The following is a 25,399-nucleotide window of genomic DNA, read 5'->3' as shown; positions in this document are numbered from 1 at the left end:
GACCCCTCCACCAAACAACGAAACAAAGTTGCATATGTAGCCCAGCTTTACTTCTTCTTAGTCTGGGGTGTTTCCTTTCAAAGTTGTGTGGCATGTTGAACTTCGCACCAACATGATGTTGCAGCTGGCCTTTCATTTCTTAGTGACAGTTGCTATGATGCTTTGTAGCACTCCATAGGCAACAAATCCTTGTGATTTATTGTTTAAACATAATAACTTTCTTTATGAAATGCTCCCTGCTGCTGTTCTTGTGTCTGTGATATTCGTGGGTAGCCGAGAATTTCTCTCTACTGATTTTATCATTGTTTATATAATGTCAATATTATGCTAAGCAATTTACAAAGACAGGACAAAATCCTTGCCCTCCGGAGCTTGTTTTTCATACAGACAACACTCAGATGAAAGTTGAAGGGAGAGATGCAATGAAACAAAGATGGGCTGCAGCATGCTATTTAGCGTGCTTCACCTTGATTCCACAAGTTTCAAACAATTCTGTCCAGTTTCTATTTTGTTAACACATCTTATCCTTTTTTAATCTACTGAGTGTTATTTATTTTCTTCTGTTCTTCAATGAGAGCTTGAAATTAACCTTTTTTGCCCTTCTAGTCATTATTTGTATTATGTTAACATCTAGAAGCCAAGATCTCATTGTGTTACAAACTGTATAAGTGTATAATAAAAAGGTATCCATTTTCTGAAAGGTTTTACAATATAAGACTGTAGAGAACAGGTGGACTAATAAACCCTAGACGAAGGAGCAGGAGCACAAAAAAGGTATGAGATGACTGAGATCAACATGATAGGCAGTGGTCACAGCAAACCAGCTGCCTAATTATTGTGGAATGTTTTGCAAGCACCACAACAGAGGAAGGCTTTAAGGAGGTAAATTAAAGGAGGACAAAGAGACAGATTTTCAAATGAGGTAGCTCCTTCTATGCATAAGGGGCAGCATGAGAGAAAGCACCAAGATGGTTTTTGGAATTTTTTTTAAATGGGCAATCAAAACTGGCATCTTGTGGAATGAAGGTGGGGATTTTTGTACTATGTATTGTGCCTGCTCCAACAACACTGATGGTATCATTGTTGCTGTACATACACCATCGTATAACTAAGATGATTAGTTAATTCATGTTATAGAAACAGCCAGTTACGAAGCAATTTTTCACTGACAGAATGGGATCATTTAGGATACGTCTACACTGCAGTGCTATTTTGGGATACTTCCAATTTCCCAAAATAGCAATTCTGCATCTTTATACATGCCTGTTACTTCAAAGTATATTTTGAAATAATGGGTGCGTTATTTGGGCATCCCTGTACCTGTAAGGGACTTGTCAGAATAGTGCTTTATTTCAAAATTACCTCAAAATAATCCATGACATTTCTGTAATGCAAACTGCGTCACTTATTTTGAGGTAAGGATGCTGTGTAGACGCACCCTTAGAAACAGATACTCAGCTAGGGGATGTTCTCCACCCAATTCTAGCCATTTTAAGATAGGTCACGTTTTGGGACTAAATTATATGGCAATGTCCCTCTAAGGAAACATGTTAAATATTAATTACACATGTAATAATGTAGACCTGTATATTATATCCTTGAATTTTCAAAAATAATACAATTAAACACAGGGTCCTTTGACCTAAATAGTACATTATTATTTTCTTATTTGTGAATCGGATTTTGGCTTCAAAACCTATTGATAGGCAAGTCTCTAACTAAAACAGGGCCATATCACCTTATAGTCTAAAAGGAAGAAGTTTCAAGAAATGACTTCTTTCTGCAATCTCTGGGAGGCTCTAGCTATCATTAGGAGGAGCTAAAACAGAAATAGCCACTTACAAGTGGCACATTCTTCAGCGGAGAAATCCACATATTAATGTATTTGATGGAACTGCTCAATGCAGGGGGAAAATGGAACCTCTTCTGGTCTATATACACCCCATGGAGGATTACTCAGCATATACATGGATAACATCGCTCTCAGCTCCATGATGCTAAACATGTACCTGGAGATCTTATGCTGAGAAAGGGCTAGCAAAGTGAAGCAGAATGACACACCAACATACACTCCGAGGCAGGGAATTGAGAATGTACCCTGGGGAGTAGGGTGTGCGTACCCTCTGTAGTTTCTGATTTTATCATAGCAGCCTTTCCTATAACCAAGCCAGTCCCCTCCTTTGTATTCTGCACTTGAATCATATGCAGATACATTCTTCTTCTAATGCATTTTATAGGACACAGAAAGCATGAAAAGAATGCAAGTAAATGCTGCTCTAAATAATAGGTAAAAACAATATCCCCAACTCTTTTTGTGGTTCCAGGAAGTGTACACGCAGTTTTTAATTAAAAACATGTATGTTTTGATAATGTGTACAGAGATTGAGGAACTAAGTTCATGTTCATTGAACTGTAGATCAAGTTGATATTAGAAAATGTTGGATGACAGATGAAACAGAACCAGAAGTGGAATAGAATTCCCACAGCCCAAGACTTCGGGACAATCATTTCTCAACAAAAAATCATATAGACATGATAAGCTTATTAAGACCCTTTGTAAAGTGGAGGGCTAGTTAAGCAGAGGTAATTTTCTTTTGCTAATCCCCCACTCTCCCCAATCCTTCAGCCTCCCCTTCCTTTTCCATTTAAGATGGGGCTGTTATGTTTTCTCTCCTAAAGGCTCACTGATCTTTTAAAAGTCAGAGGGAGCCATATTAGTCTGTAACTTTAAAAATAATGAGTAGTTCTGTGGCACCTTATGGATCATCCACACTACCAAGCCTGTTATTTCAAAATAACGGGCTGGTTATTTTGAAATAATAACTCCAGCTTTTCATGAGGAATAAGGCTTATTTCAAAATTGTTATTTTGGGAGCTGTTATTTCAAAATAAGTTATTTTGAAATAATTTCCTAATGTAGACATGCCCTTAGAGACTAACAAAAATATATATAGTTTCACGAGCTTTCATGGGCAAAACCCACTTCTTCAGATAAGCTTGAGTGGAGAATAAAAAGGGGGAGGGGACTATCAGAATTATAACAGAAATTTGTAACTGCCTCCAGACCTGGCACAGAGGTGAGAAAAGATGGAAGGGAAAGAATAAAATGAATCAATCTTTTTCTCTCCTTTTTCATTCTTTGATGTCATCAGAAATGTGCTTATGCTTAGGGAGAACAATAACAGTATGTAGGATGTACTGAAAGTTGTTCAAGTATGCTAGAATATATGGCGTGTGTGTGTGTGTGTTTACACACCCAAGAGAAGAAATGGTGATGCTAGGCAGGGACTGAATGAGAGGGGCTGAATTGATGAGGAGGGGGTTCACTATCAGATAGGCTAGCAGGACAGAACTGATGTGGGAGGGGACAGAGGAACAGGTTTTACTGCTGGTTAGGGGAGTCAGGTGGAGGTGAGAGTGAGAGCTCCTGCAACAAATACCAAAATCACCTCACTCAATATAATTGGAAAAGTGTCAACTCTGTCACCAATACACACTGAGGATGGGCAGGAGGAGCTCACAAATCAAAAGACTGAACAAATACAATGCAGATATTGTTCAAATCACATGATTTTGGGGGGTTCAAATCACGATTTTCAAATTCTTGCAGATGGCAACACTGAATACGATAATATTCCATTAAAATTATGGTTAATTTCAGACCTAAGCTTCAAAATCCATCCTGTTCTTGATCCTTGAACATTTCATTTGATAGGACTTCAGTACAGTTTAAAGTGTCACTAGGGGGAGCTACAACAGCTGCAATCTTTACATGTAATCTCTCTCCTATTGAAATCAAAGGGAAATTAAAATACATGGGTACTGTTCAGTCACAGCAGACTATGTATTTTAAAATGACACTTTTCTGATCTTTTCTCTTCATCCTCCCAAAAGAAAGGCTCGCTTCTTCACCTCATCATCCCAGGCATGCTTACTATGAGGTCTAGGGTTGCAGGATAAAACTAACAAACCAAAGCAAGTGCAAAATGAAGAATAAATGCACATTAAATATTAAAGGGCACTGGTATAAAAAACAGTTCCTGATAGGTGAGAGGGGAAACCTTGAATCCCTCCGACCCTCTTCAGTTTCCTCTTACTCCCTTAATAGCCTATGTCATGAGGGCCATCCCTCAAACCAAGGAAAATGGATGGGGTTTCTATCACATCAATCAATGTCACTCCTGTATCTCAGAAATTAAAGATGGAAAATACTGTTAGATCAGCTAGTTCATATCCTTGCCATAACAAGATTCCTTGCTATCTACAGTCACCCATGTGGCAACCTGTAGAGCAACACAATGACACATCCTTCGTGATGCAGAGACCCATTAATATCAATCGGCAAAGGGTTCACTAATCATTACAAGCAACTCTTAGCTCAGACTTGACAAACTCACTATCCCAAATTCACCAGTTTCATGGTATTTATCATGATAGCATGAACTGATTGGTCAACCACACACTCCATACATAGCTGGAAGTACATTGTTAGTCAGCAGAGAAAATAAAAAGCAAATACTGTATAGTACGGTACTGTGATAAATGTAAACTACTAAAATAGAGGGAAAGTTTAAATAAAGGGAAAGTTTTTAAAAAGCATTGACAAGGTAAGTAGGCTGTTTCAGAGTCTATTTCACTTAATTTAAAATGGTTAAAAGCAGCATTTTTCTTCTGAATGAGTGAAGTTTCAAAGAAGTATTAAATCAATGTTCAGTTGTAAACTTTGGAAAGAACAACCATAATGTTTTGTTCAGAGTTATGAACAACCTTCATTCCCGAGGTGTTCATAACTTGAAGGTCTACTGTACTGAAATGATGCCGTATGGGCTTGGAGTAAAAATTAATTTAATTGATGATCCATTCAAGTGGGAGGGATATGTCACCGCTCCCTGGTCAGCAGATGATGTAATAAAAAGTTAAGTTGTTTGTCACCCCTTGTCCCCACATTGAACAGTCAATGGAAAACCAGGAAAACGATCAGCCAAAATTGAAGGTAAAAAGGAATGTTATAACAGACAATAGCCCTATCCGGAATAAAGATAAAGGATTTACTTTATTTAATTATTTTGTTTTATATTATAATCATTTGTTTCCATCATTCTCTTGTTTGTAGTGGAATCTCTATTCCATAAATAAACTTTTTTTTTATTATAAGTGCTCTCAAGTGCTGTGTGTGATACAGGAGTGGTGATTTACAGTAAAACACCTCTCCTGGCATAAGCTGGTGGTTTGAGGAGATAAGACTCCCTCTTACTAGAGGCAGGGAGTAACAAGGTGACATAGAGCCTTCTCCAGTCATCTGAAGAAGTGGGCTGTGCCCACGAAAGCTCATGATACCATCTACATGTTTTGTTAGTCTATAAAGTGCTACCAGACCTTTTGTTGTTTTTTTCTGTAACACACTAACTCGGCTGTCCCCTGAAGCTCCTGAACATAGCCTCGAGTACCTCAAGAACTGCTATAGTCTTCCCCCATCAACACCTGCTACATCTACATTCCTGCCTGCCTGGAAATAAAGGATTAAACCAGAGTCTCAAACATAGAATCAATCATAGAATCATAGAATACATAGAATACAAGGAGGTCATCGAGTCCAGTCCCCAGCCCTCATGGCAGGACCAAATACTGTCTAGACCATCCCTGATAGACATTTATCTAACCTACTCTTAAATATCTCCACAGATGGAGATTCTACAACCTCCCTGGGCAATTTATTCCAGTGTCTGACTACCCTGACAGTTAGGAACTTTTTCCTAATGTCCAACCTAAACCTCCCTTGCTGCAGTTTAAGCCCATTGCTTCTTGTCCTATCCTCAGAGGCCAAGGTGAACAAGTTTTCTCCTTCCTCCTTATGACACCCCTTTAGGTATCTGAAAACTGCTATCATGTCCCACATCAATCTTCTCTTTTCTAAACTAAACAAACCCAGTTCCTTCAGCCTTCCCTCATAGGTCATGTTCTCTAGACCTTTAATCATTCTTGTTGCTCTTCTCTGGACCCTCTCCAATTTCTCCATATCTTTCTTGAAATGCGGTGACCAGAACTGGACACAATACTCTAATTGAGGCCTAACCAGTGCAGAATAGAGTGGAAGAATGTCTTGCTTACAACACACCTGTTAATGTATCCCAGAATCATGTTTGCTTTCTTTGCAACAGCATCACACTGCTGACTCATATTCAACTTGTGGTCCACTATAACCCCTAGATCCCTTTCTGCCATACTCCTTCCCAGACAGTCACTTCCCATTCTGTATGTATGAAACTGATTGTTCCTTCCTAAGTGGAGCACTTTGCATTTGTCTTTATTAAACTTCATCCTATTTCTCCAATTTGTCCAGATCATTTTGAATTATTACCCTATCCTCCAGATTAGTTGCAACCTCTCCCAGCTTGGTATCAAATGCAAACTTAATAAGCGTACTTTCTATGCCAGTATCTAAATCGTTGATGAAGATATTGAACAGAGCTGGTCCCAAAACAGACCCCTGTGGAACCCCACTTGTTATGCCTTTCCATCAGGATTGTGAACCATTAATAACTACTCTCTGAGTACGGTTATCCAGCCAGTTTTGCACCCACCTTATAGTAGCCCCATCTAAGTTGTATTTACCTAGATTATTGATAAGAATATCATGCGAGACTGTATCAAACGCCTTACTAAAGTCTAGGTATACCACATCCACCGCTTTTCCCTTATCCACAAGACTCGTTATCCTATTAAAGAAAGCTATCAGACTGGTTTGACATGATTTGTTCTTTGCAAATCCATGCTGGTTGTTCCCTATCACCTTGCCACCTTCCAAGTGTTTACAGACAATTTCCTTAATTACTTTCTCCATTATCTTCCCTGGCACTGAAGTTAAACTAACTGGTCTGTAGTTTCCTGGGTTGTTCTTATTTCCCTTTTTATAAATGGGCACAATATTTGCCCTTTTTTCCAGTCTTCTGGAATCTTTCCTGTCTCCCGTGATTTTCCAAAGATGATAGCTAGAGGCTCAGATACCTCCTCTATCAGCTCCTTGAATATTCTAGGATGCATTTCATCAGGCCATGGTGACTTGCAGGCATCTAACTTTCCTAGGTGATTTTTGACTTGTTCTTTTTTATTTTATCTTCTAAAACTACCCATTCCCACTAGCATTCACTATATTAGGCATTCCTACAGACTTCTCGGTGAAGACCGAAACAAAGAAGTCATTGAGCATCTCTGCCATTTCCAAATTCCTGTTACTGTTTCTCCCTCCTCACTGACTAGTGGGCTTAGCCTCTCCTTGGTCTTCCTCTTGCTTCTAATGTATTTATAAAAAGTCTTGTTGATTCCCTTTATTCTTGTAGCTAGTTTGAGCTCATTCTGTGCATTTGCCTTTCTAATCTTGCCCCTGCATTCCTGTGCTGTTTGCCTATACAGGCAGTCCCTGACTTAAGCGGATCCAACTTATGTCGGATCCGCACTTACAAACGGGGCTTTCTCGCCCCGGAGGTCGAGGTAGCGGATTGCTACCTGCGAGCTCCGGGGCGAGAAAGCCCCGTTCGTAAGCTGCTCTGGTGCCCCTGGTCTGCTGGAGACCGTCTCCAGCAGACCAGGGGCACCGGGCGGGTTCCCGCGCTTCTGAGGCTTTGCTCTGGCGCAAAGCCTCAGAAGCGCGGGGAACCGCCGCTGCTGCTGCTTCAGTCCCGGTGCCTGTGGTCTGCTGGGGACCGTCCCCAGCAGACCACAGGCACCGGGACTGAAGCCGCAGCCGCGGGGGGTCCCGCGCCTCTGAGACTTTGCCAGAGCAAAGCCTCAGAGGCGCGGCACCCCGCTGCCGCTGCGGCTCTGCTCCCGGTGTCCCTGGTCTGCTGGGGGGGGGGGGGGCGGCTAGTGTGCCCCCCCCCCAGCAGACCAGGCTTTTGTTTTGGACCCTGGAGCAGAGCAGCTGGGGCGCTGCCGATTGGTCCTGCAGCGCTGCTCTGGGCACTACTGGACCAACCCGGCAGTACCCCAGCTGCTCTGCCCCAGGTCCTGATTCAGCCGCTGCTGGTCAGTTTCAGCAGTAGCTGAATCAGGAGGCCTGGGGCAGAGCAGCTGGGGTGCTGCTGGGTTGGTCCAGTAGCGCCGAGGAGCGGTGCTACTGGAGCAACCCAGCAGCACCCCAGCTGCTCTGCCCCAGGCGTCCCCAAGTCAGCCGCTGCTGAAACTGACCAGCGCTGACTACAGGAAGCCCGAGGCAGAGTTGCTCTGCCCCAGGCTTCCTGGAATCAGCGCTGATCAGTTTCAGCAGCAGCTGACTTGGGGAAGCTTGGGGTTCTTAAGTTGAATCTGTATGTAAGTCAGAACTGGCGGTCAGTTTCAGCAGCGGCTGAATCTGGACGCCAGTTCCGACTTACATACAGATTCAACTTAAGAACAAACCTACAGTCCCTATCTTGTACGTAACCCGGGGACTGCCTGTATTCATCATTTGTAATTTGTCCTACTTTCCATTTTTATATGACTCCTTTTTATTTTTAGATCATGCAAGATCTCGTGGTTAAGCCAACGCGGTCTTTTGCATGGTGCTATTAACATGGTGCTATTAACAGCGTACTCCGTATTGGGCTGTTCACATGCACCTTTTGCTTCATAGATTGGAGAAATAATCTGTGGCACTGTGTGCTATATAGTCTTTTCTTCTGTTCTCACATACAAACGTGCTATGTCCTTTAGCAATAACTGGGTGACTAATCATCTTTTCAGCATCAGAACATATAGTTATGGTTTGGATCTGGTTTGGATTATTTAACAAAACAGGTAATGCACAGTATCTTCCAACAGCATTTTGCCATTTAAGCCAAAGAAAAACTGGAAGAAACACATGCAGTGGAATGTTCTGGTTTGGTTGTCTGTCCGCACACAGTGGGAGGGGGATATTTAATGTTGTTTTTAATACCTCTATACCTGTTCCCATGTGTTTTTATTAGCAAATGTCAAGTAAAAGAAAAGTGATGAGGTTTGTGACTGGTGGAGTGTCTAGAATTTAGAGGCTATCCAGGGCTGGGGAGGGCCAGATATAATCTCCTCTGGTCTGGCAAAATCCCCCACCCAGGACCAGTAAGGTCCCAATGGTGCCGGACCAAGGAGATCCAACCTGTATTGATGCATGTTCACTTGTGATGGTGTACAGCATCTCTTTGGAAGGTCATGACACAATGATGAATACACCTGAGGTTCACGTACATTAGAGTTTTCTTCACTGCTGCACTGATGAATTATGGATGTGAATTGTACTAATCCAGGCAAGGCATATCTCTGTTTCCTGCTACCATCACCTACCCAAGTTACTCCGCTAGAGATAATTTGGGAAATCTCACATTCTCTGTAGGAGAACAAAGAGGTTTATTTATTAAACACCTGGCTGAGTAACTTGAGCTCTGTAGATGTTATAACGGAAAGGGAGAATCTAACCAAGCAGTGCAAGTTCCTGGAACAAGCATCCTTATGTCAACATGTCAAAAAGACATCCCTGCAGGTCCCTGGGGACTTCAATCCATTGTCAAGATAGGAAGGAATCAGGAGTCACATTGCAGTCAGAGCATGTTATTTTACCCTATAGAAAAGGGAATTTTAAAACAATGCCTTGAAAAAAATGTCAAGATTGAGACATAATTTTGATAGTTTTATCTGACATCTTCTAATTCCCCATCAAGAATACAGAAGCTTACTGAAATCATTTGCTATATTTTCATGCTGCAAATAAATGCAGCTGACTGAGCACCTCATTAACAGCTCATTAAGCTGTTAATATCGGTCTTAAGCAGCCCTTGATACAACACAATGCTTTATACAGTGCAGCAGCTTCTTGTTTAGCTCTGGCTTAATGGCCTCCTTCTATCATGTTGCAATGCAGGAAAGATGTTTGTGTCCAAGCTCAGGAGATAAGCATTTCTGATTATCAGAGCTTACCACCTTTCCCCCTGTTATTTATTTGTGGCCCATTGCATCATACTTACCAAGCAGCACTTGCCTGGACAATTAACTTACCTCTTACAAACCTGACAGTCCCCTGGCAACTCTCAGAAAGGAGCCTGGGAAGATGTAGACTGTATCTACACTAGTATTTTTCAAAAAAAACCACCCACTGTTGCACTACTACCACCAGCTGACGCCATTCATATTGTTATGCCATATAGCCCTGGTAGGACCTAGGTGCTGGGACAGAGAATGCTGTGGTGAAACTATTTATGGCCAGCTGCATTAAGTCTCTTTGTTCTGTGTTGGTCCAGGGCTTACCGCAGTGGGATCCTGGTCCAGGGACACACCCTACAGTGGCCCTATGTCCTTATGTCCGACTGACTGAAAGCAAAGAAACTAATTTCCCTTCAAACACATGAACAAGCACTGTTAAAATAAAACGGGCCATGTATTGCACAGATAATGTTGGGGAGAACAAGCCCACCTCCACCTCTGGCTTATAACTCATATTCAAGCTGGGAGTCTGAATATGGCTAGCTGACGGGTTAAAATGGCAATCAGCTTTTGTTTCCTTTCACTCTCCCCTGTCCTGCTCTGCTTGCATACATTCATCCTGGGATCAAATGAGTAAGGTAGTGCGATGTTTCTCTTGCATTCCTCCATCTCCTTATGGGCCTGTCATCTCTCTCTTCCTCCAGTGTGACTGCGCTGTGAACCTAGGTACACCAGAATGTTGTTTTTGCTTTCAGATTTCAGTATCCTAATTATTGTCAGGCACTAAACTGAAGGCAATCTTTGCTACTTACCAGGAACAGAAAGTAAAAAGGCCTTGATTTTCCTCATGAAAACCTGCATTAGCAACCAACTGAAATTTTATGGCCATAGCAAACATGAATATTCAAGCTAGGAAAACTGAGAGCAAGAAGGTAATTGTGGAGAAAAAAAATAAAACAAACCTCCAATGCCCAGAAAATGCAAAGCTTAGTCTTTCCCCAGCTGGACCCCAAACACTCCCAGTCACATTAGTCTTGTTGCAATCCTGCAACCTCAAATAAATCAGAATCTTAAATGAGCTAAAATTGAGGTCTCTTGTCTGATCCACTTCTAATTTTGGAGAGAGTCTACCTTAGCTCCTGATCTTCCCTGCTAATTTTGAGATTGATATGTCTTTTGTATTAAATGTTATAGCCACATTCAGCTTAGTGCATGCAAACCCAGAGTGATGCCCATGTGCAGAATGAAACTGGAAGCTTAAAAAATGTACAGATGCTAACAGGATCACCAGAATCAAAGGGGTAGCCGTGTTAGTCTGAATCTGCATAAACAACGAGAAGTCCTGTGGCACCTTATAGACTAACAAATTTATTGGCTCACCAGAGAAATGATGGTCCAAGGTAATACCTATAATGTGCAATAGCTGACCACATACACCCAGAAGGGCCATGCCATTTGAATATAAGAGCCATTATTTTATTGGCTTCTTGTGAGGCACAAGAATTTGGAGCAAAGTATGTGAATAGAAACCCCAGTCAAGACAGAAAATTTTCCCCTCCCTCCATTTTCTCTTTCCACCTTCCTATATTTTTCCTTTCTTGTTCTGCCTCTAGTGCATTCCATTCTTTTAAGCTGAAGTGTCAGGGAAAGGGGCTAACAATCCTTAACTCTGAACCCCGGGACAGCACTTCAGAAAACAGACTGTGGGTCAGTTTCACAGATGCATTGCTGCTGTTGCTAGGCCCCTATGCAAAGTACAGTGGCAGAGAGTGGGCAAGCAAACTAGTCAGGAAGATAAAAGGAGCTAGCTGAAAACCTCTTCCAGCTCTGGAAGCTGCAAGAAAGATTTATCATCTCTGTTGGAGAACAGCACCCTCTACAGTGTAATCGCAACGTCCCAGAACCCTGTCCACCTGTCTGCAGCCCCTTCAGATTTCAATGGATTACCAATATCTTACATACCTCCCTTGCCCAAAGAAGCCTTTTACTCATGTTCAGAAGATAACTATTACAATTAAAATACTTCCTACATTTCCAAAGTTTGGTACTTCTATATGCCAATAGGGATCAGCCCACTGCCGGTACAAGATATTATAATGCAGATTTATTTAGGGAGTGAGGGTATGAGGCTAAGTTGCATCTTGTTTAAGGCTTGGCCAAAATGAAACTGGTCCCTCACTCCATCTCTTTAACAGAAGAAAAAACTGCAGCTAGGCTGACAAACGGCACCCAACATTTTAAACAGAAGTAATTTGAATGGTGAAGATATTTAACCTCCCCTAAAATGGGGTTTAGAGAGGAAATGTCCCACTTACTCTTGCAGCAGTGCTGGCAGCACTGTAATTCCAGTCCCTGAAACCAGGGATGCTAGAACAATTTGCAGAGTGGGGGTACAGAAAGCCACTGAATCAAACTGCAAACCCTGGCTATATGATGGAAGCCACTTCAAGCCAGGGGGTGCTGCAGTGCCCTCAGCATCCTTGGCTGCAACACAGATGCCCCAAACAAATAGAGGGAAAACAATTAGGAAGGCCAAATTAGAGTGACTGAAGTGGCTGACTATAATGTTTTGAAGTGTTTTTCCTGCTGGGCCTTTAACAAGAATATTCTAAGGTGCATCTACACTGCACCATTTTTTCGAGATAACGTCGCAGCCATTCCGTTATTTCAAAATAATTTCAAAATAATGGACAGCTTATTCCAAAATCTGTAAACTTCATTCTACGAGGAATAATGCCTATTCCGAAATAGCTATTTCAAAATAAGCCGTGTGTAGACGCTCCACTGTTGCTATTTCAAAATAGCCCCTCACTGGGGCCATTCTAAGTTATTTCTTCCCAGTGCCTCCTGGGGCTCTAACTCGAGATAGCATGTCTACATTAGGGAAGCCTGCCTCCGACTAATTTTGAGCTTCCCTGCACTGTAAACATGCTATTTCTAAATAAGCTATTTCGGAATGACTATTCCAGAATAGTTTATTTCGAAATTAGCGAGCAGTGTATGTAGACATACCCCTAGGTATCTCTCTGCAGAGGCATAATTTCAACTACATTTTGAGGCGGGAGCCGCTTTTCTGTAAGGGGTGGGAGGCTTGAAGTAGGTGGAGATTCCCCCCTCCTCTCCCTTAAAGTAACTGGGGATGTGGGGAAATGATGCCAATTGACCATTCTGGAAAGACATTTGGAAGTAATGCACAGAGCTTACCTCAGGGGATGAAACTATCCAATTAAGAAAAGTCCTTGCACCCACATTCTTCTCCAATAGCAAAACAACAATCAAAAGGAGAAAGCACTTTGCTGGGAGCAGCTCACTGCATTGAACCAGGTGTCTAGAACTTAGTCTTCATCCCCCAAAATGCTGTCATTCTTTCCAGGGAATGTCCCTGTTCTTCCACTTAGATATTCAGCCTTCCTCCCACCCCACTGAAGATTGTGTTTTCCTAAATCTCGATCTCCTGTTTATGTCATTGGCACTTCCCAGACTCTTTCTATTCTTTGCCTGTCTGTACTAGTTCAGAGACATCCCAGAAGAATCTGAATGTTTCTCCTGCTGTAATTGACAAGAACAAAGCCTTCTGGGGTACATTATCAGTGCTTCAGATGAAGGTGGGCAGGGGGATGAAAAACAAACAAGTTCACGAGCTCTAGGGATGTTCACGGTGCTGCAGGCAGGAAGGCAGAGGAAAATAATTACAGGTAACAGTGGGAAAAGATATTTGCTTTGGCTTCTGTAAGCTTTGTACTGTCAGGGAAAATTTAAATCAGGAGGTGGTGGAGGGGAAGGAATGGTCTCTGTACTGTCCAGACTGCAACTTTCATTAGGCAAAGTGAAAGCAAGACAGACACTTTCCCAAAACTGGATGTGAGCAACAAAAGCAAGGCAGCATTTCAATGAAGGACTCCCAGAAAGGAGGTCTGCATCTCCCAGTCCTCGGCTGCGCCTTTTTCCTTCCTGCTGTCAGAGCTCATTATTAAAAAAATTAAAAAGAAAAAATCAGATGCCTCCACTCCTGTGAAGAGTGAAGGTCATCGATGTCATCCTCCGTTATAATGACACACGTCACTTGCCCCTTCTCCTTCCCACAAGTGTCCTTCTCACCTGTTTAAAGGGAAGTATCTTTTGGCATATTTCATCCTTTCCATGGCTTCCACCTCACAAATGTATGCCTCTAGCAGCAAGTGCTGGAGAAAATTAAGCATTGCACTCTATTTCATCCACAGCAGCTCTGCTGGATGAGAGAAAGCACCCGAGTGTGCATGCTTGTTAGCAAAGGATTTGTATGGCCGCCTTCCATTTTATTCAACTCCCTAAATTAGGAGAAGCATGACTACCCTAAACCTCTGATTTCTATTCAAGTATTATGCAGGTATTAGAAGTCTGCTAAACTCCAGATCCCACCCCACAAGCAGAAAATGACAACAAGCCAGTGCTGGCATAGCAGTTGCTCTAAAGGAATCTATTTCATTCGAGAAGAACTCTACCTCTGGTAGCAGCTGTATTTAGGACAAGGATTAATATCAGTACAGAGACGCTCACTGAACATTCACTGGCTTTCTAGAAAAGCTGGAGCCATAATAGTTGAACTGTTAAATGAATTAATAAGGAAAGAAGGGAGCCTACGACTCCCTTTCTAATTTCTGTAAGTAGCAGCTTTCCCTTATTCTGTCATTTGTGAGGAGCTGCACACAGTTCTCTAATGAGCTGCGCTGAGGTTGTCTCTATGGATATGTCTACATTACCCCGCTAGTTCGAACTAGCGGGGTAATGTATGCATACCGAACTTGCTAATGAAGCCTGGGATTTGAATTTCCCGGGCTTCATTAGCATAAAGCCGGCGCCGCCATTTTTAAAAGCCGGCTAGTGCGAACCCCGTGCCGCGCGGCTACATGCGGCACGGGCTAGATAGTTCGAACTAGCTAGCCATTCCGAACTATCTGTACGCCTCGTGGAACTGACTGAACAAACTGGTAACAGTAACAAGTCACTGGGGCCAGATGGCATTCAACCAAGAGTTCTGAAAGAACTCAAATGGGAAATTGCAGAACTATTAACTGTAGTTTGCAATCTATCCTTTAAATCAGCTTCCGTACCTAATGACTGGAAGATAGCTAATGTGATGCCAGTATTTCAAAAGGGCTCTAGAGGTGATCCTGGCAATTACAGATCAGTAAGTCTAATGTCAGTGCTGGGCAAATTAGTTGAAACTATAGTAAAGAATAAAATTGTCAGACACATAGATGAACATAATTAGTTGGGGGAAAGTCAACATGGTTTCTGTAAAAAGAAATCATGCCATTCTAATCTGCTAGAGTTCTTTGAGAGGGTCAACAAACATGAGGACAAGGGGGATCCAGTGGATATAGTGTGCTTAGATTTCCAGAAAGCCTTTGACAAGGTCCTTCACCAAAGGCTCTTAAGTAAAGTAAGTTGTCATGGGAAAAGAGGGAAGGTCCTCTCATGGATTGATAACTGGTTAAAAGACAGGAAACAAAGGGCAGGAATAAATGGTAAGTTTTCAGAGTGGAGAGGGATAACTAGTGAGGTCCCCCAAGGGTCTGTCCTGGGACCAATCCTATTCAGCTTATTTATCAATGGTCTAGAGAAAGGGGTAAACAGTGAGGTGGCAAAATTTTCAAATGATACCAAACTGCGCAAGATAGTTAAGATCAAAGCAGACTCTGAAAAGCTTCAAAAAGATCTCACAAAACTAAATGATTGGGAAACAAAATGCAAATGAAATTTAATGTTGATAAATATAAAGTAATGCACATTGGAAAAAATAATCCCAACTATACATACAACATGGTGGCTACAATTACTCATAAGAGAGATCTTGGAGTCATTGTAGATAGTTCTCTAAAAACATCCACTCAGTGTGCAGGGGCAGTCAAAAAAGCAAACAGAATGTTAGGAATTGTTAACTTTTCCCCAACAGATTATGTTCATCTATATGTCTGACAATTCTGTTCTTTGCTATAGTTTCAATCAATTTGCCCAGTACTGAAGTTAGATTTATCAGCCTGTAATTGTCAGGATCACTTCTAGAGTCTTTTTTAAAAATTGGCATCACATTAGGTATCCTCCAGCCATTAGGTACAGAAGTTGATTTAAAGGATTAGGTATAGAAGCTGATTTAAAGGATAGGTTACAAACCACAGTTAATAGTTCCACAATTTCACATTTGAGTTCTTTCAGAACTCTTGGGTGAATGCCATCTGGCCTGGTGACTTGTTACTGTTTAGTTTATCAATTTGTTCCAAAACTTCTCTAATGGCATCTCAATCTGGACAGTTCTTCCAATTTGTCACCTACAAACAATGGCTCAGATTTGGGAATCTTCCTCATATCCTCAGCTATGAAGACAGATGCAAAGAATTCACTGAGTTTCTCTTCAATGACCTTATTTTGAGTGTTCCTTTAGACTCCTGATCTTTCAATGGCTTCACTGGTTGTTTAACAGTCTTCCTGTTTCTGATGTACTTAATTTTGCTATTACTCTTTGAGGTTTTGACTACCTGTTCTTCAAATTCCTTTGTGTCCTTCCTAATTATATTTTATACTTCATTTGCCAGAGTTTATGCTCCCTTCTATTTTCCTCACTGGGACAGGGTTAGGCCAATTCCAGACTGCAGGCCAGATCTGGTCTGCAGGGTAATCCCTGGTTGGTCCCCACATCTATATTTATCTCCGCTTCTGCAGGTATGGGAGAATTGCAGCTCTTGTTGGCTGTGAATCACCATTCATGGCCAATTCGAGCAGCGCAAAGTGGCATCCTGGTCCGCGTCACTTCCCAACCCTCACATTGGCTGTGAACGGTGACCTGTGGCCAGTGACAGCTGCAATCATCCAATACCTGCAGAAGCACAGATAAAAGAATGGTTACTTACCTGTAACTGTTGTTCTTCAAGATGTGTTGCTCATGTCCATTCGAATTAGGTGTGCGCACCGTGTGCACTGCGTCTTCCGGAGCATTTTCCCTAGCGGTGCCCGTAGCGCCAGCGGGGCATAAGTACCCCTGCTGGCACTCCCCCATTTCAGTTCCTTCTTGCTGGACGCTCCGACGAAGGGGAGGTGGGGGGGAGTTGAATGGACATGAGCAACACATCTCGAAGAACAATAGTTACAGGTAAGTAATCTTTCTTTTCTTCTTCGAGTGGGTGCTCATGTCCATTCGAATTAGGTGACTTCCAAGCCAACCCACTTCAAAGAGGAGTGGTCGGAGCACTCAGAAAGAGAAGTCCACGAAAGTTGAACCACGCAAACAAATTTATTCAACTTAGGGAACACAGAAAACTGTAGAAAGTACAATGTGACACAGATAAACAAACATATTTACAATACAGAGCTGAGGACCACAGAGCCCAATCCTGCATCCTCCCTAGCCTGTTGTGCCAGCGCGTAGTGTGCCATAAAGGTATGGAGCAATGACCACGTGGCCGCCCTGCAGATTTCAGTGATTGGAACCTGTGCCCCAAAAGCTACAGAGGATGCCTGTGCCCTAGTGGAATGTGCTGTAACCCGGGGTGGGACCTTCCCGGCCAAAGCATAACACTCCCTGATACACCCTGCGACCCAATTGGACAACCTCTGTGTCGATATGGGAAGCCCTTTCATTCTGTCAGCGACAGCGATAAACAACTGTGTGGATTTGCGAAAGGGTTTAGTCCTATCAATATAAAAAGCTAGCGCACATCTAGCGTCCAGGGAATGAAGCACTTGCTCCTTAGGGGAGGCGTGGGGCTTTGGAAAGAAAACCGGAAGGTAAATTTCTTGGGACAAATGAAACAGTGACACCAACTTCGGGAGAAAAGCAGGATGAGGGCGGAGCCTCACATTATTGTCAGTAAACACTAGATAGGGCGGGTTTACAGTTATCGCCCTCAGCTCTGAGACCCTGCGAGTCGACGTAATGGCCACTATGAACGCAACCTTCACAGAGAGGTGCTTCAAAGAACACGTGGCCAGCAGCTCAAAGGGGGGCGACACAAGTCTGGACAACACAAGGTTAAGGTCCCAAGCGGGAAGACGGGGTCTAACCAAGGGATACAATTTATCCAAATCCTTAAGAAACCTTTTGACCACAGGGTCAGAAAACAGAGAAACTCCTGCCGAACCAACATGGAAGGCGGAGAGAGATGCCACATGGACTTTGATAGAGGAGGTAGAGAGGCCACTGGACCTAAGTTCAAAGAGGTAGTCAGAATGGATGGGACAGGTGCACGGAACGGGTACACTCCCCTTCTGGACGCCCAAGACGAGAAGTACCGCCACTTGGCTGTGTACGACCACCTGCTAGACGATCTCCTACTACTTAGGAGCACCATCTGTACCTCCTGGGAACATTCCCTTCCCAGTTGGGTCAGCCACAGATAAACCAGTCTGTCAGGTGGAGAGAGCTGAGATTCGGGTGAACCATGGTCCCCCCCGTCCCAGGGTTGGTTCAGGAGATCCTGAACCGGTGGGAGCGTTACAGGCTCCTCGCTGAGCATATCCACCAGGATAGGGAACCAGAACTGCCTGGGCCACCAAGGGGCTATCAAGATGACCGGGGACCTGAAGGTCTTGACCCTGGTCAGAACCCTGGGAATTAGGGGAAATGGGGGGAAAGCATAGAGGATGCCCGCTGGCCACGGGACGATCATGGCATCCCCCCAGGAGTGTTCTCCCAGCCCCAACAGGGAGCAGTAGCTCTGGCACTTGGTGTTGCATGCCGAGGCAAACAGATCTAGTAGGGGACAACCCCACCTGCGGAAGATTTGACAAAGTGCCGAATCCTTGAGAGACCACTCATGGGCTCCGAAGGACCTGCTCAGAGCATTGGCCAGCAAGTTTTTGCACACCGGCAGGTACTCTGCCTGCAAAACTATGTCGTGCTCTACACACAGGTCCCAGAGGCACAGGGCCTTGTGGCAGAGGGGAGGTAACCGGGCTCCCCCCTGCCTGTTGAGGTAAAACACAGCGGACCTGAACACTCCAACCTGAACGATGCCGCATCAGAATCCGACGAGTAGTCCGACTCAGGCCAGGGAGGCGCAGATGATGAATGTCCTGCCATCAAGGGTGTGGGGGGGGGGGAGAACCTTGCAATAGACTCCGGTTTGCCTGCGTGCACACAATGAGGGCATGCTGGCACCGGGAAAACCGTCCTGGTGCCGGTGCTGTATGCGGTGCCTGTTGCTGCACCAGAAGGACAGGTCCCGGTGCTGAGAGTGGAGCCAGTTGCTGCATCGGAAGGACAGGTCCCAGTGCCGGGAGTGGAGCCGGTTGCAGCACCAGGAAAAACAGGTCCTGGTGCCGGGAGTGGAGTCAGTGCTGGGAGGACAGAGCCTAGTGGCCGGATTGGAGCCGGTTGCGGCACTGGGAGGATAGGTCCCGGTGCCGGTTGTGGTGCTGAAGTCGGAATTGGTTGTGAGACGAACCCCAAAGACGCCGACTTCACTGGTGATGGCGGCACCGGCATGGCCCACGGGGTTGATGCCGGTGCCTGTAACGGTGCCGCCACTTGCATCGGTGCTGAAGAGGCTGATGCTGAAGGGCCTGGTGCCGATGACTGAAACGGTGCCCCGGGAAAGCTGCTCAGCGCTGGTACCGATGATAGTGCCGTAGACGGTGCTGCAAGGCCTGGGTGATACGGCACCGGAGCAGCCAAGATGGGGTCTGGAATAGGTCCCAGCGTTGAGGGAGGTCAACTCCAGTTGAGCGCTGAGTGAAGCCTGGTGGCCTGCGTCGAGGCCGGCACCAATTAGGAGGCAAGCGGTACTGGTCCCACAAGGGATGGTCCCGCTGCATAAGCGACCAGTGCCATCTGGTCATGCCGGTGCTGCGGCGAAACCGGTGCCAACACGGCCTCCGGCGTAGGTGACCTCGACCTCTCGGCCTCAACTGACGACGGAGGGGAGGTAGTGAGGCTAATAAGATCATGCGCCACCTCAAAAGTGTCCAGCGTGGAAGGGCGGTGCGAGGGTAGTTGCCCTGGATTGGATGGACGTCCCGCTTGCTTACGCCACACTGTGGTGGATGAGGACGTGTGCCCCAGAGACATCGCACTGCGGTGTAGGCCCGACTTGGACTTCCGGCTTGGAGACCTACCACGGGACACTCTTGACCTCTTCGGTGCCGGAGAGTGAGACTGGTGCCTAACCCTCGACACCGAGGCCCGGTCTCGAGATGGAGCCTCACGCGTGGACGCCAGTGCACTGTGCACCGCAGAATATCCAGCCGGTGCCGGCTGTAAAGCCGCCTTCATGAGGAGAAGTTTTAGACAAGAGTCTCTCTCCCTCTCAGTGCACGGCTTAAACAACTTGCAGATCTTATAGGCGTCTGTAAGATGGGCCTCACCCAGACACTTCAGACAACTGTCGTGAGGGTCTCCTTTGGGCATAAACTTTGCACAGACAGCGTACGCCTTAAAGCCCTGCATTCCTCACCCCCGAAGGGGAAGAAGAAAATGAAGAGACACTATCTAACTAACTGAACTATTTAGAACTATCTACAATGCTAAGAGAAGCGGGAACCATTAACTGAACTAACAGAGAGATACGCTCCAATGACCATCAAGGGCGGTAAGAAGGAACTGAGGTGGGGGAGCGCCAGCAGGGGTACTTATGCCCCACCATGGCGGCGCCACTCCAGGGGGCGCACTGCCGGCGCTACGGGTACCGCTAGGGGAAAACGCTCCAGAAGACGCGGTGCACGCAGTGCGCACACCTAATTCAAATGGACATGAGCAACCACTTGAAGAAGAAACATAGCGATGATGGCCTGCCAGGGACTAACCCTGGTGGGCTGCTGCTTTTTTATTGTCTTCCTCTGCACTAGGATTTAACTTCCACTTTTTAAAGGAGTGCTGATCTCCTTTTATCTGTGTTCGCTACTGGCGATGGTGTGATAAATCCCATCTTTCGGTGGATTAGTGAACTCCACCTCCTGTGCTCATAACCCTCACTATTTATTGTGCAAGCTTTATAAAATGAGTCTCCACAGCTAAAATCAAATTACAGACCCATCTCATCTGCTTGTGTTTGCCAGTGCAGCTAGGAAGCCCTTAGAAATGCCAGTAAAATAAAACAATTTACATTTATACTGTACCTTTCATCCTAAAAGGATCCCAGATCAATTCAAAATCTTAAAGTAATATACAAGCTATATAGGGGAAACACTTCTTTTCCTAAAGTAGTGATGGGAAACCTGCAGCCCAAGGACCACATGAGGCCATTAGGGTTCTATGTGTGGCCTGCAAGGCATTTTGTTTACCATTGTTCATGCACAGGGTTGCCAGATTCCACTAGTTTCCATCCGTGCCATTTTTTCCCTACTGGTATTACTAAAATGACATGCACATAAAGCAAGGGTACGTGAAGTCAGAAGCATCCTGATTGCACACAGCAGTGACTGTGAGAGCCATGTGCTCCCTCAGTGTCCAATCAAAGCAACGCAAATTCTAGGTGTATAAGTGCATGGAGACAACAATCTTGTGGCCTTTGAAATGAAGGAGGGCACTCACAGGGCCAGCTCGCTAGCCCATGTTGCCCCTTGCTGCCCTAAAGAAAAGCTACCATCTCTAGGTTGAATTGTGACAGCTGTTTTTTCACTGCACGCTGGTATCACAGAACAGGTGGGGAAATCTGAAGGAAGACCTTAAATTCACAAGTTCCACAGCATGCATTTGTATTACCCTTAATTAGAGTAAACTCCACAAGGCCTAACAAAGACAGTGAATTCTGTTGCAGCATGAGAAACCTCAACCATAGCTGCATGAAAGGCAGCCTTCCTGATGCCTTGCTATACTCCTGAGCTCTTCACCACCCTGCCACCCATTTGGGCTGCTCAAAGCAATATTGGGATAGAGGAGTTTAAAGGCAGCAGCCTCCTTTTGTCCTCCTTGTTGTATATATCAGGGTGTGTGTGTGTAAACATCTTCACTGTCTGCCTGACAGAGATGAATTATTAGTTATGAAAGGAAAATTGTTTTGAAGCCAGGCATAACTGGCACCATTTGGAGCTTCCTTTGTCATCTTTTGCAGGAAGAAGCTAGAACTCCAGCAAACTAGCTAACTACCTCCATTATGCAAGTATCTCCAACTGTAACTAGAGAGCAAGGCCACCTCTGACTAACTGATGAAATTTTATATAATAGTGAACATTACAACTATGTTTTAAATAAAAAAAGTAAAACAGAATTCATATCTTTTTCTTAGTTCAAAGAAATCTTGCAATTAATGTAGCAACAAAATAGCCATCTCTAGAGTTTGAACTCAAACCTTCACATCTTAGATTTAAGAAAAAGAATGAAAGTGAAGTGAGATTAGTTCATATAACTGATTGGGCAACAGTCCTGGTGGTGGTAGTAGCTTACCTGAAATTCGAATGGGAGAAGCTGCTAAGAGGAATGATACAGAAATGGTAACTGAGAAGGACACTCACAGATACTCCAGTACCAGCCTCTCCCAGCTGGAATCACTTACAAAAAATGAAATAGTGACACAGGCTTGAGAATTTGTGTGTGTGAGAGAGAGAGAGAGAGAGAGAGACTTGTGCCTCGAGAATCTCAGTCGTTTTGGGCAGGGACTGGAAATTGATTTGCAAGTTATACTTTGGAAAGCAGAGTGCACATTTCTATACAGATTCATACCAAGCAATGCAAAGGTGTGTGGTAAGACAGATAGCTAGGAGCCGAGGGAGGGTTTGCAGCTGATTAGACTGGAAGCAGAGATTAAGGTTTATTGTCACATCCGTGTTCAGCTCCAGAGCTACCACTAAACCTGAGACAATCTCCACCATGGATTCAATGTTTCCAGATATGTTTGCAGGGTACATGCACAGAAAACATTGCCATGCAAGAGATCTGTAAAATAAAAAAGGAGCAACTTCCAAAGTCTCTTTTGTTATATGACCCTTCTTCCTTCCCCTTGTCATTTTCTACTTCGAGTCACTTTTTCCTCACATTTCCTGCTTTCCTTTTCCAGCTAATTTGGGACAAATGTTATTTTGGGAATTCCTCAAAACATTTGCTCTCTTCTTTCGTCAAGACACATTTCCCTTCTTTATTCGGGGTATTGTAGATGTGCTGGCTTCTGAAGAGCAAAAATACTATGGCAGACTCAACTTCCCCCAGCAAACTATGCTGTTGAAAAATGTGTAGGAATGAAATCTCTCAGATACTCTTGTTCCTTCCTCAGCCACCTGGAAAATGGGAAAACACTCAGGTGCAATTTAAATCAATTCATTTTCAATTTGCTTACCTGCTTCACCAACAAAGACTTCCACGGGTGTGCTGGTAGGGCTCTCCCCAATGATGTTATACGCTGTTATTACAACTTCATATCTCTTATATTTCTTCAGTTCTGGAAATTTAAATCAGAAGATTAAAAAAATTGGCATTTTAACATCCTACTTAATACTCTCTCATCTCTTTATGTCAAGAATTCTCTCCCACTCGATATAATGCTGGAATACAGGAAACAGTAAGTCACTGAAAGCTAGTATTTACCTGGCTATGTCCATCTCTAATTCACACATAATCACTGTGTGTGCATAATTATGAGAAAGGCACCATATCTCCTCAAGAAAGGACCTGACTTACTTCATCATTTTGCTGCTTCTGTAAAAGGGATAATACCTACTGGGTGACTAGCTGGAGGGAACATTGCTGGACTATTCCACAGCTGCCATTACCCGGTGGAACATGCGCAGGGAGTAGACTCTGCACTATGCTCCAAAAGTTCAAGATCTGGACTCCTCCTGGTTTCTGCTGGTGGGAGAGAACACAGCTGCAGGCCTTCCCCTAGCCTCAGAGAGTTTCACCTTGGGAACAGTCAAAAGCAGCATCATGAATGTTTACAGCTGCTGAAAAGAAATGGAATTCATAGTCCTATTCAAAGGGCTGCACAGAATTCTTTCTTTCAAACAATCACAGTTTGAAACTGAAATCTCCTTCCTTTTAAAGTTCAAATTCTTCTATAATTCATTTGGCCACTGGGCAACTATTTCTTAGTTGACTCATAGGAAAGACACTAATAGCTTTGGGAAGAGTGACAGCTGGGAGAAAAAAAAAAAGCTAGCAAATCCCATGGCATTAGGGTAATTAATAAACAAGGGAAGGACAGGGGGTGGAATAGAATAATGTAAATACCCTCGCAGAGGGCTGGCTGCAGCTGCCCAGAGTTCCATGATTTGCATCTGAAAATGAAATCACCTCCTCTATAGTAAATATAAAAGGGCCCCCAGCAAAAGTCAAGTCAATAGTATAATGAAATTGTACTTTAATCAGCACTTAGTTTATTCAGACGTGTGTGTGTGGATATGAGTCTGAATTTCTCCCTGCTACCTGTGAATCACAAGGCACCCCTTGATCTGTGGCTCATGGCAAACCACCAGTGCAGTAAAGGTTCGATGAATCTGATCACAGGGGTCCTTCTAATTTCAGCTTCACAGAAGTATTTACAAGTGCCCATATATCTGAATCAGAGTCCAGCATCTCGGACTCGTTTCAGATACACACTAGATGATGTTTGATACATCACCAAGGCTTTGCCAGCCATAAATAAAACATTGATATACCATAGGAAACAGCCATCTTGATAAGAATTGTGGCACTTGTCAGCTCACACAGAGGAACTTTCCTTGCTCTTGTTGTTAAAAGAAATCAGAAGAGGAGTTTCAACGCGAGGAAAACAGAACATATGCGAGTTCAGGCATCTGAATGCGTGTGAGGTTGGGGCTCCACTCCTCCTCCCAACCTCACAATCTGTAACTTGAAAGCCCGGGGCCAAACCTGCCTAGTGAACCATCATCACCAGAAAGCAACTTGCCTTTTAATTCCGTCGAATCCTGTTTTATTCATTTCCAACTGAACACACCTCTGAGCTGCATACAAATTCTTTGGGCCCTTTCTAAACTAGCCCTCTACTTGCGGGAGTGCCTGAGCATCCCAGTGTTCAAGTCAAAGGACTAATGATGTGATTCAGCTAAACTCAGATGGACTGTGAAATATGAGGCGGACAAAATCAGAATTCATTTAGCATTGGAAATACTGACATGTTAGAGTCAATAATGCTTCATCTTCTCAGCAGCCTTATTTTTAAACTGTTACCTACTTGCATCATCAATGTCTTGATATATTGGAAAGAAGCATGTAAAGAAAAGGAATTCAAGGAAGCAGAATCATTAATCTGAAATGTTTTCTGGGTGATTCAGTGAGGAGAACCATATAAGTTTGCCCATAGTATATTCCCAACCATTACAAAAAGTCAAGGCAGCGTGCACTTACGTGTTAATTCATACGTCGTTAATGCAGAGGGGCTATTCACTGTCTGGAAGCTGCTTTGGGCTATTCAGAGTAAGCAAAGCAGAAAGCTTGTTACAGTGCAGGGAAACAGTTATTGCAAATGATGTACAGCAGAGACAGAGGGAAATGATGCAGCACACACGTACACAGTTTGAGCTTTAGGACTGTACCTTGAAGGGCAATAAA

General features: G+C 44.0%; 1 protein-coding gene across 14 annotated transcripts in view; it reads right to left on the bottom strand.

The window, feature by feature from the left end:
- Nucleotides 1-25,399, bottom strand: part of SDK1 (sidekick cell adhesion molecule 1) — an 855,588-nt gene that overhangs the window by 56,424 nt on the left and 773,765 nt on the right. For all 14 annotated transcript variants that reach the window (XM_075899629.1, XM_075899627.1, XM_075899628.1 and 11 more), the window contains one exon: nt 23,169-23,270. In XM_075899629.1, the coding sequence (XP_075755744.1) occupies nt 23,169-23,270 (102 nt within the window). The remainder of the gene's footprint in view (nt 1-23,168; nt 23,271-25,399) is intronic.

The sequence above is a fragment of the Pelodiscus sinensis genome, chromosome 16 (assembly GCF_049634645.1).
Source record: "Pelodiscus sinensis isolate JC-2024 chromosome 16, ASM4963464v1, whole genome shotgun sequence".
In the NCBI taxonomy this organism is placed as follows: domain Eukaryota; kingdom Metazoa; phylum Chordata; order Testudines; family Trionychidae; genus Pelodiscus; species Pelodiscus sinensis.
This window is presented reverse-complemented; position numbering and strand designations above follow the sequence as displayed.